General features: G+C 47.4%; 1 protein-coding gene across 7 annotated transcripts in view; it reads right to left on the reverse strand.

Annotated features, from left to right (window-relative positions):
• CSGALNACT1 (chondroitin sulfate N-acetylgalactosaminyltransferase 1) overlaps nt 1-17,989 on the reverse strand; it is a 329,368-nt gene that overhangs the window by 87,912 nt on the left and 223,467 nt on the right. For 6 of the 7 annotated variants that reach the window (XM_078069559.1, XM_078069560.1, XM_078069564.1 and 3 more), the window contains one exon: nt 7,005-7,929. In XM_078069559.1, the coding sequence (XP_077925685.1) occupies nt 7,005-7,632 (628 nt within the window). In that variant the 5' untranslated portion in view covers nt 7,633-7,929. Of the gene's footprint in view, nt 1-7,004; nt 7,930-16,629; nt 16,850-17,279; nt 17,399-17,989 lie in introns of those variants that run through there. The other variant, XM_078069562.1, reaches the window with a different exon arrangement.

The raw sequence follows: 17,989 nt of genomic DNA on the forward strand, positions 1-17,989 counted from the left end.
ATATCTAGGATTTCATTTTTTTTAAGATTTTATTTATTTATTTATTTATTTATCTTTTTAAGAGAGAGAGATTGAGAGAACGAGTGAGAGGAGGGGCAGAGGGAGAAGCAGACTCCCCACAGAGCAGGGAGCCCTTGTAAGACTCGATCCCAGGACCCTGGGATCACGCCCTGAGCAGAAGGCAGACGCTTAACCCACTGAGCCATCCAGGTGCCCTGCATACCTAGGATTTTCAATACACTTTTATTCCAAAAGGTTTAAGCAATTTCTTTGATACATACTAATTGTGCAGTGTCTACAACTCATCGGGAGCTGAAAGCTGGGTGGGGCGTGGTCCGGGAGCACACTGCACACAAGGGGCGAGGAGAGTCAGGAAGCCAGGCTCCCTCTCGTGCACGCCGCAGACCTCGGTGGAGTCAGACTTTAAGGCTCCTGCCGCTGGCAGTCGCTCTGTAGGCTGCAGCTGTTGCTAGATGTTGTCAGTAGAGACAGGCTGAGTCTAAAGGAAGAGCTATAAAACCGGATGGAGAAAGCACCATACAGTCTGCCACGTTGGGCAGAACGAGCAGGAGCTTCAGCTGGAAGACTGGGAACAGGTTTTAGAGAAGAACATCGTACAGAATATAGGACCCTCGGTGGAGAGGTTGGGAGCCGGGGTCTTCCCGGCGACGGAACATGCACAGGGAAGGAGTGTGAGGGCAGGCACAAGAGGACAGGGATGCAGTGGCAGGATGGGAAGGGCAGGAGGAAGCAGGAGGAAGCAGGAGGAAATGAAGTTGAAAAAATAAGCTGGGATTAGATCGCGGAGTCCTCCAGGATTACCTAGGTAAGGCAATATGTTTTGGAGACAATAATAAAAAGGTAAGGGGCACTGGGTGGCTCAGTCAATTAAGTGTCTGACTCTTGATTTCAGCTCAGGTCATGATCTTAGGGACCGAGGATCAAGCCCTACATCAGACTCCCTGCAGAGCAAAAAAAAAAGTAAACCCGGTCTTTTAAAGAATGGACAAGCATGCCAAACAGCTCCTCAACAGCTTTCAACTAGCTGTTTTGAATTCAATATTCACTCCTCTTTCAAACCTCTTTCCATAAAGTTGTAATGATTCTGAGAAGAAACGCATGTCTGAGCAGTTTAAATAAAGCTCTTTGTGCTAAAGGCTCCTAGACGCTGTCAGTTCTGCCCTGTTAGGTGAAGGATTTGTCTTTGGCAGCCTCTTCCTATGTCTCCGTCTGCTTGTCTCCCCCAGGAGCTCATGTATTTCCTTCTCCTCCTATTAAAACTTCTTCCCAATCTTATACAACTCACTAGTGTAGGACCTCCCCCAAGGATGTCTGCACACCTTGGACATGTTTTTAAAAGATTTCCCCACCTCATTCTGGGGCCAGAGGAGCTTGTGTATTGGGTCAGAGACCATCAGAGGTGAGACGCAGCCCGTGGGGAGCCAAGATTGAAAGCACTAGATTCCTGGTCCTAACACCTACCAGACGAGTGACCTTGATGTGAGACAGAGATAATGAGCATGTCTACCTGTCTGGTTGAAGAGGGGATTAAATAAACCAGAGTGTGGGAACTGTCAGAAATAGTGCCCAGTGCACAGACATAAGAACAGCTGGACAAACCATGGCAGTCCCCATCTCTGACCACGGGGACCTCCAAGATGCTGAATTGTTTGAGCACTTGGGAACCACCTCAAGCAAAAGGAGGAGGAGGGCTATCTGGGGCCCAAGAGCTGAGCTCACAGCCTCCTGGGAAGGATGGACCTTCTAACTCCAGATCTAGATGATTCCTGTTGAGCTAAACTGCTATGCCCAGCCCTCAGGGCCCGTGTGAAGTCCACTTCTAGTGACTCTCAGATCCTGCATGATGACCAGGCTGGTCTCCACGCTAAGCCTATACCCCAATCCTATGCTGGAGTCAGTCAGCTTTCTGGTACCCCTCCCCTTGCTGCCTCATTCCGTCTCTGGTAACCCCTTCTCAGCTTTAGAGACCAGTTCAGATCCAGCCTCCTCTGGATCCTCCCTGACCATCTGGCTTACACCCAGCCACCAATTCTGAAGCCCCAGGCACGAAGAGTACCCCTCACTGAACCTCAGTCACTCAGACTTATGCTTCCCCATGTACATAATCAGGTCCTTCAAGCCTGAACCTAGCTTTAGCCTCCTTTCCCAGCCCCCAAAACAGCTGAGGACATCCTGCACAAATAACAGGTGTCCTATCCATGCATGTTGATTATGCATTGGTGCAAGACCTCACTCACGACTCTAAGAGGGGATAAATTAAGGGTCTGGTTAAAAAACTACAGATCCTTTCTGTAAACACCACTTCCTTCCGGAAAGGAGCTGAGCAGACCGAAGTCTGAGCAACAGCCCTGGCCATACATTCCCATGAAGGGGCTCCTTGCCTGGGTCTCCCCCTCTCCCCCACTCACACATCCTTCCACTTGGTATGAGGCCCCAGTTCAGACCCTCTCTCCATTGAACCTTTGCTACCTGCTCCCGCTAAAGCCAAGTTCATCCATCCTGGACACGCCCCACTGTCACAAGTGCTCTTGTAGCCTGTTCTTAACAGGAAACAAGGCAGGAGAACAGTGACAACCTCACTTTTTAAAAAAAAATCTCCTGGGAACAAAATTGCTTTGCACAAGCACAAGGAAAATACACCAGAAAGTGAGATTTACCAGCTTCTGCAGTTTTGTGACAAAATACCCTGCACACATAGGATATATGTCAAACACAGGTTCCATTTATCTCAGCACACCGAAGGTCAACAGAGCCGACCCTCGGCAAAAGCGCCAGACTGCACAGCTCACCCCCTCATTCTGCCCCCCTTTCTTCACCTTTCCCTCCTGTCCTCTCAGCCTTGCAGGTGGGTTGCTACCTAGTTTGTAGGGCTCCGTGCAAAATGAAAACGTAAGGTCCCGTTTCAAAATTAAGAATTTCAAACTCTTCTACGACTGCAGAGCATTTACACTAGCATGGGGCTCTTCCACTTGTCCTGGTGGAGGGCTGGAGTCCTGCTCACTTGCCGAATCCTAAGCTGGGCCACCTTCTCTCCCACCATCACCACAGGGAGAATTCCCTCTTCAAAGTGTAGCCTCAAACCATTTATGTGCACTTAAGCCTTTTATCTCTGATTTCAGAATAAAAAGCATTTCTCCCTCCTTAAAGGACATTAAGGCATCAGCAAACAAAGGCGGAGATCTGAGGTAGGAAGTGGGATAGAAGGGACAGGGACCCCAATATCCCGTCGGCCTACTCAGAACTTAGAAGTGAACCAACAAGGTCGCTCCAGCTCCCAGTAGGTGAGAGACGGTCAGAAGGGCTGTGCTGAGCTCGAACGCCCTCACTGCCCTGAGGATGCTGGCTGAGAACCAAGGCCCAACTCAGGACCTGAAGTCCTGATGCTTCCCCTGCCAACACCTCTCCCCACACCCCGAAACAGGTTAGACCCACCCATTGTGCAGAATCCCCCTCCCACGCCCACCACAGCTCTCCCCTATTTCTGCATCATGATCCCCAGAAATGGCCAGAATTGCATCCGAACGCCTGCCTTCCCTTTTCTACCCCCAGTCACAAAGTTGCTGACAAAGAAGCCTATCACCGAAATGCGTGCTGAGCAAAGAGCCCGCTGCCTGTCCTCACCGCCCCACGCCCCTTGCTCTCAATGTACCCAGGACCTGGAAATGGATTTGACTTGTCCAAAACAGCTTTAGCAAGGGGGTCACACGGTGTACCCTTAGAGGTCACAGTGAGACACAAACAATGGAAATCAAAAACTCTATCTTCACTCCTTGCCTTAGCTTTCTTTCCCAGAAAGCACGGGGTGTTGGTCATTGAGCACAGAAGGTCAGTATTTATGGTAGAAAAGCTACCAAGGTTTTATAATGATTTCCATGCCCCTGGCTTTAAATGCATCTCAGGGTGCCCTCAAAGCCTTCACTTTCTCGTGGATCATGGTTTGGCTCCCCGCCGCCCCCAAACCCACTGTTAGTATCTGACCCACTCGGGCCACCACTAAGCTGCAGAAGCTGGAGGAGGGCAGCAGAGGCGCAACCCCATTGAGAGAGTAGACACAAACGCCTCGTGCAGATTCATACTCTCAGATGCTTGGATTGTAAAAGGGGAATGGTTTGGAAGGCTAAATTGTTTTATGAAACCATGTCAAATTTATGTCCAAGAGTCTACTGAAAAATAGGAAACCAAAGCCAGAAGTTATGCCACTCAGAGTTAAATACTGAAGGAATAGCTAAACCACAAACGTAAAGATTTTCTGTTCACTTGAGGAGATAAACATTTAGGCATCCTAAGGCACAGGATTTGATCACATTTTTCTACTTTAACTTCTTTTCCCAGATAGTTGTTAAAAAAAAAAAAATCATGCTCTTATGTAAGAAGCCAACGCAAAAATCGATGCCAACAAAACATGGAGGAAAGGGAAGAGGGAGCCACATGCCGTTCCCTCTGTTTCAGAGACAGAAAATAATTACATCAATATAGATAACAGATCGTCGTCAATGTGGTGTTCTCCCTCTGCAAGCTTCACACCGCCCTAGGAAGTGGCCACAGTCAGTCCATACCTGATAATCTACCTGAATTCCTCCTTTTATAGAGGAAGATCCCAAAGGGCTGGTGGCATGTCCTGGTCACCCAGCAGAGTGGGTGGCAGAGTACTCTTCAGGGACGGTCGCTTGGCAAAGTTAAGAAGAAAAGAAGTTGAAGCCGTGCTTTGCGTTTTGCAGAGGGTTGGGGTGGGTAGGGACTGGGGGGACATTAAGTCAAGTCTGTAAGGACAGATGAGGAAACCGAGTCTCAATGGGGCTTAAGGGTCTTGGTCAAAGTCACACAGCTCCCCGTGCTCATGTCATCATGCCACCTGCCTCACAGTCAGCTTTAAGCTTTGCATAACTATTGTCATCTGGAAGCATTCCATGTGCTTTTATTATTATTTCTTGAAACACAAAGAATCCCCATACTCGTTCTGGGTTTAGCAAATCTGTTGTCATCCTAGGTAAATAGCTGACTAGACTTTCATCGAATCTGGAAGACATGTGTGGACGGATCTGCCTTCCAACAGAGGCTGTGTGCCACACACGGAAGCAACACTGGGTAGCTAGGAGAGCAGCGGCTCTGGCAGAAAGTCAGCCATATCTCAGAGCAAAGAAACTCAGGTACCAAAGGCCTGTGTCACTGCTGAGCGAGAACAGGCCTTGCGTATTAAGATACTGTACGCAGAAAAGTAGACGGAGGCTTCAAATATGAATGCAGATGAAAAGTCACAAGGGCAAACATTCCAAATGGCAGGCATTGATTTGTAATCAAGTTCTTTTGAACCTGCTTTGTGTGGGGGCAGTTCCTGTAGCATATCCAGGGCGAGCGGCAACCAGGATTCGTTTTTTAAGGATGTTTAATGGCTTTCCCCGGGGGGTCAGCTAGTAAGGTACTGTATGCGGAAAGGTTTCATAAACTCCAAAGCACGATAAAATGTGATGCCACAACATCACGATATTTCGAACTCTTACTAACCATGTGCTTATACTTGCTAGCTGCCAAATGTGCTAGGCATCTCTAATACCTCATATAAATGAGGAACAACAACAACAACAACAAATCCTGACAACCAAAAGCTTGATCCTGTAAAAGATTTCTTTACCTGGCTCGAGGTATATGAAAAATAATTCTCTACCAAAATTGCACAGATATATGGTTCACATATAAAGTGGAAAAAAATCATAAGATGGGGAAGTGTCCAAAGAGAAGAGGCATAAATAGCAGCAACAGGCTTTTCGATATGACTAAAGAGAGTCCGTCTTGCCTGTAGGCTGATGAGAGGGCGGTTATATAACCGAAGTTGGGAGTAGGGTGACGAGGATGCAGCCACATGTCTGGGAAGTTGAAGTAGATTCTCTCCAGAAACAGGCAGAAGAGCTGGCTGACCTTGAAAGTTAATTCCTCTCCCAACTTATTAGTTGATTTTTGCCCCAGTAACAAGGGAAAAGCCAGTAAGAAGATACTAATGAATCTTCCAAGAAAGGAGACAAGGCCTCTTTCTTCTAAAATTAGACACAAACACAGACTAATAGTAGGCTGCTCTGTGCCCGTGAAAAAGGCTGAGCCGTTCATCTCACTAGTGTTCATGTGCTCTGGTGGTCTGTACAATATAACCTAGTGGTTAAGGATGAGGACTCTGGAATCAGACTTCCCAGGTTCAAATCCTGGCTCTGTCACTTGCTGACTGAGCAATCTTAGGTGTTTTACTTAATTAACCTAAACCTCGGTTTCCTCATCCTCCTAATAGGGTCGTTAAGGAGAAAAAGTGAATCACTAAGTAGAAAGTTCCTCGAAGAGTGTCCGGCAAATGGTAAGTGCTGTAGACCACATGTTTGCAATCACTCTCCTGTTCACGGGCCTGGTAACAAGGCCCGATCTCTAGGAGAAGGGCCCAAGGAAGAGATCCATTAAAACTGCCTATCGGGGTGCCTGGGTGGCTCAGTCGGTTGGGGGTCTGCCTTCAGCTCGGGTCATGATCCCAGGGTCCTGGGGTCAAGCCCCACATTGGGCTTCCTGCTCAGCAGAGAGCCTGCTTCTCCCTCTCCCTCTGCGGCCTCTCTGCCTACCTGTACTCTCTCTCTATCTCTCTGTCAAATAAATAAATAAAATATTTTTTAAAAAAACTGCCTATCATCCTCGATTTGAGTTTCAATGTTTTTTGTTTATGTTTTGCTTTATTTCTTTTTTTAATGAAAGCAAGAACTTCTGCCTTCCTCTGCCAGGGAGCAATGAACCCTGTCCCCTCAGTAAGTGTGATTTCCATGAGAAAGTAAGTAGAAAGGATATTTCTGAGAAATAAAAATCCATGCTATATACCCTTGCTGTCGCTCACATGACACTTTCTACCAGCCATGCCCAAAGCCAGCTGCCAGCCTGTTGCAACTGTGACCTGCCTGGGTGCCTGGACCCAGGTGCCCTTCCTTCCGCCTTCCACCCCAATTCACGAACTTGCCAACCTTCTATGAAATCCGAGGCCGAGTACGGGCGCTGATTTGGGCTGCCCTCCACAGGGCTGTTCAAGGTCTCCAAGGCCGACTCGACAGCTTCTACCAGCTCATCCCGCTTGTCCTTCCTCACGGGTTTCTCTTCGGGGTGCCGAGTCAGGCCAGTCTCCAGCTGGTACACCTTCTGCAGCGTGAAACTATCGAAAGGCACGGCGGCGTACTCCGTGGCCAGCTTGACGCCGGCGTGCACCTCCGCCTTGTCCACCTGGGAGCGCAAGAAGGCCAGCAGGTCGGCCTGGGTTTTCTCGGGGGGCCCCTGCTCCAGCCCCAGGCCCGCGGCGTCGCTGGGGTGATACTGCGCGGCCTTGAGCCGCTCACTCCTCTCCTGCAGCTCCTGCTTGAGCTGCGCGATCTGCCTCTTGAGGCTGCCGATGTAGTCGCGGTGCTGCTCCTCCCACTCCTGCAGCGCCGCCTGGAAGCCCTCCTTCCCCGTGGGGCCACTGGCCCTGGGCAGCCCCAGCTGCTCCTCGTCACCTTTCGGAGTGCAGGCCAACATGTAGAGGACGGAGATGGCGCAGCAGAGGAACACGAGCAAAACCACCACCCGGGAGACCCACGCAAGCAGCCCCCGGCGGAGCATCCTCACTCAGCAGTCAGCCATGCGTCCACACCCGGCCACATTCCAGAAGGCCAGGGCCCCACGGCAGGGCTTCCCTGGACTAGACCGCAGGGAGCACGTGTCTGGGGCCCCCCAGGCTGCTTTCATCCATTTCTTTCTACAATGGCTCTGGTCCCTTGAAGTCGACCACCACGTGGAGCAGTTTTCCTACTTGGAAAGGATGATCTAGGCAGGAGCAACCAGTTCGGTGAAACCTCCAAGCGTTCACATTCATTCTCATCATAGCCTCCAGATGTGCAGCAGACCACAAGCAGGGACCTGGGAAGAGACCAAACGGCAATACCACTTAATCAAGACGATAATACCCTTATGTTCACCGTGGCAACCAATATTCCATAGGCGTCCCATGAGGTTTGCAGAAAATGCTTATGACAGGGGATTAAATACCGTTACATGTTTCTAAATCAGAACACCAATACGCATGTGCAGAGCCGTGCGCAGAAAATACAAAGGATGCAGGAAAAAGATTCAAAGGAAATATGGCAAAATGTGAATTTCCTCCGAAAGCATTAATGGCGATTTCCCCGCTTCTCTACACTTTTCTCTATCTTACAAATTTTCCACAAGGGCACGTATTATGGTTAGATGGTATAGATGGTTAGAAGGGAAAAAGCAAAACTTTAATGAAGCTGAAACTGTGGGCAGGGACTTCTCCAGCCAGGGCCTGCCCAGCAGTGGTGGATGCGGAAGGTGAGGCCTACCTGCACTCACCTGTGTGCACTCACTCAGGGCAGGGCTGAGAGCTGACTCAGACTGGTCTTCAAATTTCTGATGAGGAGGGGGGGAAGCCCCTGGAGCTTCAAATATGTAAATAGTAAATGAGGACGATAACATAATAAGACAGAGTCCGGAGACAGTTGCTGCAGCTAACTCTCTAACTCTGCTTGCAGACCGGGGATGATGAGTTTACCACAGAAAGGCATGGGGTTGGGAGGACAGAGACCAAAAATACTTGTCTTGTCAGGACTCAAATCCCAGGCACGTCTCTGCTCCAGCCTCTAGAAGGAGTTCTGTGTCCTGACTGATCATCAGGAATACCCAGACAGATCACAGAGCCTTTCATTCAAATCCGTGCTCCGCACCTCAACTCCAAACCCCTTGTAACACCAGAGAAGCCAACCTAACCTGCCTCCTTCATTTGCCCCACGCTCCCCTCCTTCCTCCTCCACCCATTACGGACACCTCAGAGAACACTCCTTCAGTATTCTCCCTTCCCCCTCAATCCCCTTTCCTTGTATCCCCCTACCCTTCTGAGTCAGAAAACAGAAAGAAATAACGATAAATGGAAAATAGAGCAAATAAAATTTCTTGCTTAGGGAGATTTTTTTTATAAAATCTTCCTAGCTGCATCTTTTTTTATATAACTTCTCTTAAAAGCAAGCTCCCTGAGGATACCATGTCCTGACCATTTTATAAAAATTTGACATTTTAAATAATTCCCACAATAACTAAATTATTCTTTACAGAGTCTTCATCCAACCAAGAAAATCCAGATTCTGGGTCAATGGTCATCTCATTTACTGGTGGTCTGTCCCATTTACTGACTGGAAGAGGACTCCTGTCAATTAGCAACTTCAGGATCTCTAGGAGAAGAAAGAGGTGCTCCTTCTAGCATTCTCTCTATGCTGAAAATATAATCAACAATAATGGGCTCACTGACTTTATCTGATATGCACCTGCTATGTCTAATGCACATCGAGAGAGATCCTCTTCTATTACCTGGTGATGTGCCTCTTACAGATACCATTATATTACCAAAATCGTTTATTTCTCAATTATCCTTAAAAATTCAATTCCAATATTCCCCTTGGCCCAAGGAGTCTCTCTGCTATAATGTCGAACAATACACAGTTATTAGCTCTAAGTTTAAAGTGCATGTTTAGCTCTGGAAGCCTGTTCTGTCTGATGAAAATCTTGAGATTTGTATAATTACTATAATTCTGTGATTAAAAACATCTCAGCTTTGGTATTCAGGCACCTTGCTGTTTTTAATGAAATCTCTCAGATGAACTCATTATATCCAAGTATTAAATTACCAGTGAAAACATGTTATCACGTTATTCTACTATTTTAAAGACTTTTACTTTAAATGGGTTGTCATTAAAGGCAAAATAAGCAAATCAAAAAACAAAAATGGAACATTCAACATTATTTATTGTGCCACAGAAACAAAGGGCGCGATCTAATTGTTATATTTGGAATAACTGTTATATTTGCATAATAAATTGAAATCACGTTGTTTAACGAAGCAATATATTAAAGCTATGGATGGCTAAAGAAATTTAGAACTGTACAGTAATGACTTTGTTCTGTTCCGTAAGTCTCTTCAACATCTAGCCCAGCTTTTGCAATTCACTAGTATAAATTTCAAAGTTACTTGACATTCCATTCTTTGGGATGTAAAAGGAGAAAAAAAACAGATCTTAGGAAGAAATGACTCTTTACAGGAAATAAGAAAAAGCCATAAAAATTACAGCCAAAGAAGCAGTGATGGATTTCTCCTTTTAAAAGTCAGGAGCAGGTAATATGCATCAGAAACAAAGTTCTACATTCTTTAACAGACAGAATGTTTTCTAACTATTCTAGCAATCTAATCTGTAATCAAAACAGTAACAACTGGCTAAACTGTGGAGGCTAGGAGTATGTGCTTCCTAAAGTCAGGCAGCCTATCTTTTGGCTTCTTGCTTCTATGGAGACTTTAGGGTTTTCATTTGGCAGCATAGAACATCATTCTTATGAGCACATGTCCACAATAGCCAAACTATGGAAAGAGCCAAGATGTCCATCGACAGATGAATGGATAAAGAAGATGTGGTATATATATACAATGGAATGTTATGCAGACATCAAAAAACCCCCAAAATCTTGCCATTTGCGATGACGTGGGTGGAACTAGAGGGTATTATGCTAAGCGAAATAAGTCAATCAGAGAAAGACATGTATCATATGATCTCACTGATATGAGGAGTTCTTAATCTCAGGAAACAAATAGGGTTGCTGGAGTGGTGAGGGTGGGAGGGATGGGGTGGCTGGGTGATGGACATTGGGGAGGGTATGTGCTATGGCGAGCGCTGTGAATTGTGTAAGACTGTTGAATCACAGACCTGTACCTCTGAAACAAATAATACATTATATGTTAAAAAAAAAAAAAAAAGAAAAAGATAGTAGGAAGGGAAAAATGAAGGGGGGAGGGAATCGTAGGGGGAGACGAACCATGAGAGACGATGGACTCTGAGAAACAAACTGAGGGTTCTAGAGGGGAGGAGGTGGGGGGATGGGTTAGCCTGGTGATGGGCATTAAAGAGGGCAAGTTCTGCATGGAGCACTGGGTGTTATACGCAAACAATGAATCATGGAACACTACATCAAAAACTAATGATGTAGTGTATGGTGATTAACATAACATAATAAAATAAAATTTAAAAAAAAAAGAGCATATGTTACTTGACCAGTCAGGAAAGAACACCTCAATGAGATGTAACGAGACCAAACCTCGAGCGAAACCTATAGGGAAACCAGACCAAATGCAGGGCTAAAAGACACCGTGCAATCTCTCCCTATATCTACAGAAGCGCTGGGAGAAGGAAGGGTTAACATTTACCATGTGTTTACAGACTTACAGATGGAAAGCACCATGGAATTACCAAAGACTACTACAAGCTAGAGGTGACAGCGAAAATACAGCTTTATGTGATCACAGCAGCATAGTGCTACTATTTTAAAAACTTAGAGAAGGCACCCAGATTTTAGACTAGTTCAGTCTTTGGGGGTGGTTGGGATCAGGGAAGGAGTGGAGAGCAAGCTGGAGCCCTGTCAATAACCAATTTTAGAACCTTTGGGAGAAGAGAGATGCATATTCCTATTTTTTTAATTATAGAAAATCCTTGTGTTCATCAGATTTCTTGCCACTTACAATTTTAATTTTTAAAAATTTTTTTAAGATTTTTATTCTCTTAAGTAATCTCTACACCCAACATGGGGCTCGAACTCACACCCCAACATCAAGAGTCACATGCCCTACCAACTGAGCCAACCAGGTGCCCCTCTTGCCACTTACATTTCTAAATGTCCATCCTTACTAATTGCTTTCCTCAATACTTTCCTATCCTTGGCCAACTCCCAAGGATGGCTCTGTGACACATCTTGTCCCAAACACTGGGTTTATTGATTAGAATGGATGGACTATCCAAGCACAATGGTTCTGCTGCCATTCTTGCAATCTCTGGGCAACAAAAGCCATAGGGTAAAGGCTTCTTCATAGTCTACTATAAAGGCAAGACAATGTTGAAGAGCAATGCTTTCTAGCATCCACCCAGGTCTGAGCCCAAGTAAGTAAGGTTATCCTCCAAACTCTCCGAATGGAAAAGCATTCTCAGTGCAGACTGGTGTTCTATCATCCATGGGCCAGGATAACCCTAAGAACGTTTTTCCTAGGGTCTCTAGATAGGGGGTTGTTTAAGGAATCTACAGCACTTTCTTAACACATAAGGTAGAGAATCTGAAAGACACAGTGGGCCTCTGCCAAAGGGTCCAGCAATGGATGGGTTTCTCAGACTCTAGGTGCAAGTTGTCTGACAGCTCTGACATCCTGCTGGGACCGGGAAGCATCCAGAACATCACCCAGATCTCCAAATGACCGAGCAGTGACCTAACAGTGGGTCAGAATCACAGTCTACTCCATCTAGAATACTGTTATCACACTTAAAACAAATAGTTATTAAGCACCCACTATGTTGAATGTACTCCTGTAAGAAATTACAGGAGAAGATGAACCAAGCACAAATTCCAGTGTCAGCACGTTTATCAGCACGCTCAAATGACTATAATATAAGCCCCCTATAGGCAAACACCATTAAAACAGATATAAAGTGTTAGCGCTTACCAAATGTATGTGGAAGACAGGGGTGTTGAGACGTATAAATACATTTTAAAATGACAAAAGCTTAAAGTAAATGGTAGAAATCAACAACAGTTGTTAAGATAAGATAGACAAGTGGCTATGGGCATCATTTCATCTTTGAGTGGACGCTCTTAGAGGGTAAAACCAAGCCAAACCTAAGTCTAGTTCAGAGTCCAACATTTTACCCCAAATGGGGACCATGGAAGTTAGAAATTCTATGATTAGGACAGAAGTACCTATTCTAAGAAGTAGAAGGATGGGTGTAGGCACTTCACTCTACAGATCCCAGGGAACATTTGGGTCACGAGAGCTGTGTGCTATGACAGAGAGCCTGCCAAGATGTGTCTATTAATGGCCACAAGATGCTCATAAATCACCAAGGATTCCAGGACACCCATGGATGCCACACCGTCAGGGTCAGCAGCAGGCAGAAGGGACAGTGGCTTCACGGCGAGACCAGGTCAGGCAGTTCTACACACTACAAGGACAGGCCTTGTGAGTGATAAAGGCAACCATTCAAGGGGCGGCAATAAATTCTACAAGACATCTCCACCCTGTGTGCAGGCACAGCCAAGAGGGTTGATGGCGAAGAAAACAAGCAACGTCTCCTGGGCCAGGAAGTGGTAGCCCAAAGCCCCAACACGACCATGCGAGTCTATTCCACTCCGGCCCATACAGTCAGCTCTTTGATGCCAAGGCCACAAGCTAACCTTCAGTCAAAGGATTAGCTGTACTAACAGAACATAAATGGAGGTTCTATCTCTTGGATAAATATAGCATCCTGGACGTGTGTGGAAAAGGCATCATGCGAGGATTCTTATTCAAAGAGCTTCCAAATGCTCTCAAAAATGTATATGTAATGTAAATGTATGTAACACTGTAAATTTCACTCAAACACGTGGCTTCCTTTAGAATTCTGTCCACCTTGGCCTGACTCTCCCATGCAAGGAGCTTCCAATCTGACCCTCAACATTGTCTCCTGTGGGCTTTCGTCCCGCTGTGTGTTTGCCTCCCACACTATCCTGGGGGTTTGAGATGAGTGGCCGATCACATATGGCAGAAGTGGTGCACATTTCTGCAAAATTCAACAGAAAACAGAGAAAAAGCCGTCATGAGAGCTGGGAAACCTTGAAGCTCACAGGGCCTACTCCCTGCATTCTGCTTACGGATTTTCCCGAGATTTTTCCATCTGCCTTCTCTTAAAGGAAATGAGTATATACAACCAACTCCTGAAACTGCTTTGTTGAGTCCACAATCATCTGCCTCTTGTGCACAGTTTGTTTAGGGTTGAGGCACTTGCAAAGAAGTGAAAACGGCCCGAAAATGGGCATAAGAGCTCATAATCTCCCTAAACCACAACCAGCTGGAAGCGTTAGAGCTGGGGTTCCCAGGTGTCACAGCGCTTTCTGGAATGCAGGTTTCTTTTTCCCCATGAGTCTTTAGTCAGCATCTTCTCTAGTGCCAAATGCTTTATCCTTGGGTATGTTCCTGACAGCGAATGAAGAGCTGAAGCAAGGAGGGAAGCGGAGCAGTATCACCGCCTAAAAATGAAGAGGTGCTGCAGCCGAGTCCCAGATCCCACGGGCTTCCAAGCGAAGTCGACAGTCAAACACCCAGAGTGGAGTCGAGTGGGCCATGAGCAGTCTGAAGCTTTCCGCCCTGACCTCGTCCAGCCCTGATAGCAGCCACCTGGCCTGGGCCCGAGGCTCTGCCCTCACACAGAGAGGGGGCTACGCGGGCTGTGGCCTCGTCATGTCAGCGGTTTCGCTGCTTTCCTCCCCCGACCTTGGGCCTCACGGTCAGCCGTCTCCAAACTTATCAAACATGATAGCACATTCCAGGTGATAAGTAACTTTTGACATACAGATGATAGAGAAGTATGTAAATTTACTCACTTATAAGTTACATACACGTTTTACAGCATTGTTGTATTATGTATTCACAAAACAGCACTCTTAAAATAATGCAGGAGAACATTTTTTGTTTGTTTGTTTTCTCACCCTGATGAACCTTCCTGGGCACCCCCAGGGACCTTTGCTTCAGGGGGTTACTGACCTTCGTTTCCATGGCCCCCAGTCAACAGCAAATTCCACAGCCCGGGGTGCCTGCCTTGCTGTCCCCTTCTCAGAGTGACTTTCCTGCCTCTGGACCACACTGACTCAGTCCCAGGGTGTCCAACACCTGCTGCCAGGCCACATGTCCAGACTGCTGCCGGGAACGCACTCCCCTCCCTTCCTAGAGGATTCAGACTCAGCTGGTCTGTTCTGTGAGGTCCTTCCTATAACCTGGCTCTGAGAGCATGTCCTCCAGGGACCAGCACAGAGCAGCCCAAAGGAACGGGGCTGACTACTTGTTGGTTGAAAACTTCTTAGGTGAGAGGTACCCTTCCATCCCCTCAACTCCACACTGGTCTCCTGAGAGAATCATTCTGATTCCCTTTTCCCTACCTCAAAGCAGGAAAAAAGAAATGTGGTAGAAGAAATGGGGTCTGCTAGTCAGAAAGTGAAGGTACAGAGATTAATCACAACCACAGAAGCCAAAAAGTCAGGAAACAGGTCTAAACTGTTTCTGCTATCCTCTCTTGTTTTGATTTTGGTTTTTAATTTGCTGGTGAAACTTCAAAGGGAAGAACTGATAGAGGGGGGCTTCCTGAATATGCACAGATTTACTATTCTCCCCCCACCCTCGCCCTACCTCGCTACCTCCAACCTTGTTTCAAGAAGGGTCCTAGGGGATCAGCCAGCACAGGGGGCAGTCATGGAGCCTACAGAGGGAAAAGAGAGAAGGGTCCTGGCACAAGAAGGCATTACTCAAGGGACTAAGAATAAGTCTAATAAAGAACCTCTTCCCAGCAGGGAAGTGTCTCCAGCACATACACAGGGCTGAGTCAGCTGCCAGAACACTGCAGATGGACCTGCCTAGTCTCCGTCTCCCCCTCCGTCCCGCGGGGCTCTCTGCAGCTGGTGGAACCGCCCAGCCCCACCAAATGAGAACCCTGTGGAACCAGGCTTCCAAAACTCATTGCTCATAATCACAACCACTTACTGAGCATTTACTTCGGGCCAGACATCACACTAAGCACTTTATAAACATTATCTCATTTAATCCTCAAAACAATCTTATGAGCTAAGTCTTATTATCCCCCATTAAAGACAAGGAAACCGAGGCTTAGAGCAGTGAAGTCATTTGCCCAAGGTGCACAGGGGCAAGCAGCCAAGCCTGGTTTCAAACCCAGCTTCGTCTGATGCTAACACCCTGCTCTTACCCACTGGGCTATCCTGTTCATCACCCTTAATAATCCTGGACTGCTTGCTGAGACCCGTTCCTCATTCTGCAACCATCGTGTCCAATTTTTCTTGCTTCTGAACTCAAAATGAACCTTCCTATTTATGAGCTTGTCCAGCCCCTCAGATGTGGCAATAAGCACTGTTTCTGTCAAATTTTTGACCTCCCCACTTAGCTGGGGTTTGCATTTCCATATCGCTTACCAGCTCCGCAAACTCATACTATCCCTAGAAATAATGCCAGTCCCAGCCATGGCCAGTGCGAGCATTGCCCTGGCCCCACGGCTGGGGCCAGGAAAGAAGACGTCGGCAACACGCCAGCCAGTGCTTCTGAGCAGATGCCAAGAGCTTATACCCACATATCAGGTTGAAGACAGCTCCACCAAAAAGCACCCTAGTAAGTCGAATTTTTAATCAACTGAGAGATGTTCTTCTTTGAAAGGAGCAAAAGAGAACATCTCTCAGATGGTTAAGATGCTGGCTGGAATCACTATGGAACTCTTTCCTGCCAAACACTGATTTCTCACTTCTTTCCTCCAAAGCATGGCAAAAGGAGATGCCCAGGCAATGGCCATTCACCGTGTGTCAACGAATACCCTCATGTGTAGGCCAAAGTCAGCCCCGGCACCCATGCAGATTCAGGCAAAGGCACCCCTCCCCCGACCCAGGAGACCCCATTCCCAAGGTCACACAGCACAGCTTCCAGGGAAATGCACGCTGTTAATTAACAAGGAGGGGACTAATTAAGAATGAGCAATGCTCACAGCCAAGTACCTTCTAGCTCAGTCATAAGCACAGAGCCCTGAGCAGATGCCAGAGTTGCTGAGTGGTAGCTATCAGCTCCAAGGTGAGGTCAGAGGTGTGAATCACGTCACACGATGCCACGGAGGCTGAGGAGGCCCCAGGATGAGATGAGCCGCACGTTAGTTGGAGTGAGGGCAGCACAGAGAGGGAAAGTGGACTTCTCTCCTTTCTGATAACATGATCCATGCCCCTTATTAGCAGACAGGAGAAGGAAGAGGAGGATGAGAAAAAAGGTTTACTGGGGCACCTACGTGGCGCAGTCGGTTAAGTGTCCGACCCTTGGTATCGGCTCAGGTCACGATCTCAGAATCGTGGGATCAAGCCCAGTGTGGAGTTCCACGCTGAGGGCGGAGCCTGCTTAAGATTCTTTCTCCCCCTCCCCCTTGGCCCCTCCCCTCACTCACAGATAAATAAATAAATAAAATCTTTAAAAAAATGTTTACCAAATGCCTCTACCATGTACCACCCAATGGCTTTAAAACATTTATAGACACAGAGCTCCCAGATAAGATAAAAGTGCTCACCTGGGTCGTCTGTTCAGGCAGCCCTGGGAGGGGTAGGGGGCGCCACTGAGGACCACCGGAGAATCACTAGGCCTCATGTATTACCTGCTGTCTTACCTAAACCGCATGTGAGTCGTTGATCCCTGTTCTCTGAGATGCAGAGGCTGGGATTTGGGGAGGCCAGTGACCTTCCCACGCAGCTAGCGGGCCTCCACACCACCACAGTCACCTACTTCCATCAGCCTGATGCTGCCAGGCATAGACAGAGCTACGCAACGTGTGGAATTAGAGAAAAACAGCAAGGGGAGGCAATGCCCACAAACAGGGCCACAGAGAAAGAGCCAGAAGCTGAGAATACACACGGCGGGGAAAGCCCTAGAAACAGGACAAAACAGGCCTCCAAAGAGGAGTGGTCCATAGATACCAGTCTCTCAAAGTGCAAAATGGCACTCTGACCTGAAGGTCAGAGTTGGGGGAACTCCGTCCCCCTTCTCCATCTTGGGCTCCCCTAAGGTGGGATTCCCTGCTTGAGTGTGCAAAGAACAATGACCGAGGAGCCTGTTCTCTCTGGCATATGTAGTCTTCTCATGACTAGAGTGTGCTGCCTTCTCCCAGGGCTGTCATTCTTCCCCCTCCTCCCTGGGCCTGGGCATCAGTCGGCACGATGCTGTGCGTGAGTCTGGGCGGCCTCCAGACTCGTGAAAGAAGGGCATGAGCACTGCCGCTCTCCGCCCCCACCAGACGCCTGAAGGAACCACCACTGGAAACATCCTGCATCAAAGCAGTGCTGATAGCCACTCTCATGAGTTACTTGACGGGTTCTGCGG

The sequence above is a fragment of the Halichoerus grypus genome, chromosome 3 (assembly GCF_964656455.1).
Source record: "Halichoerus grypus chromosome 3, mHalGry1.hap1.1, whole genome shotgun sequence".
NCBI lineage: Eukaryota > Metazoa > Chordata > Mammalia > Carnivora > Phocidae > Halichoerus > Halichoerus grypus.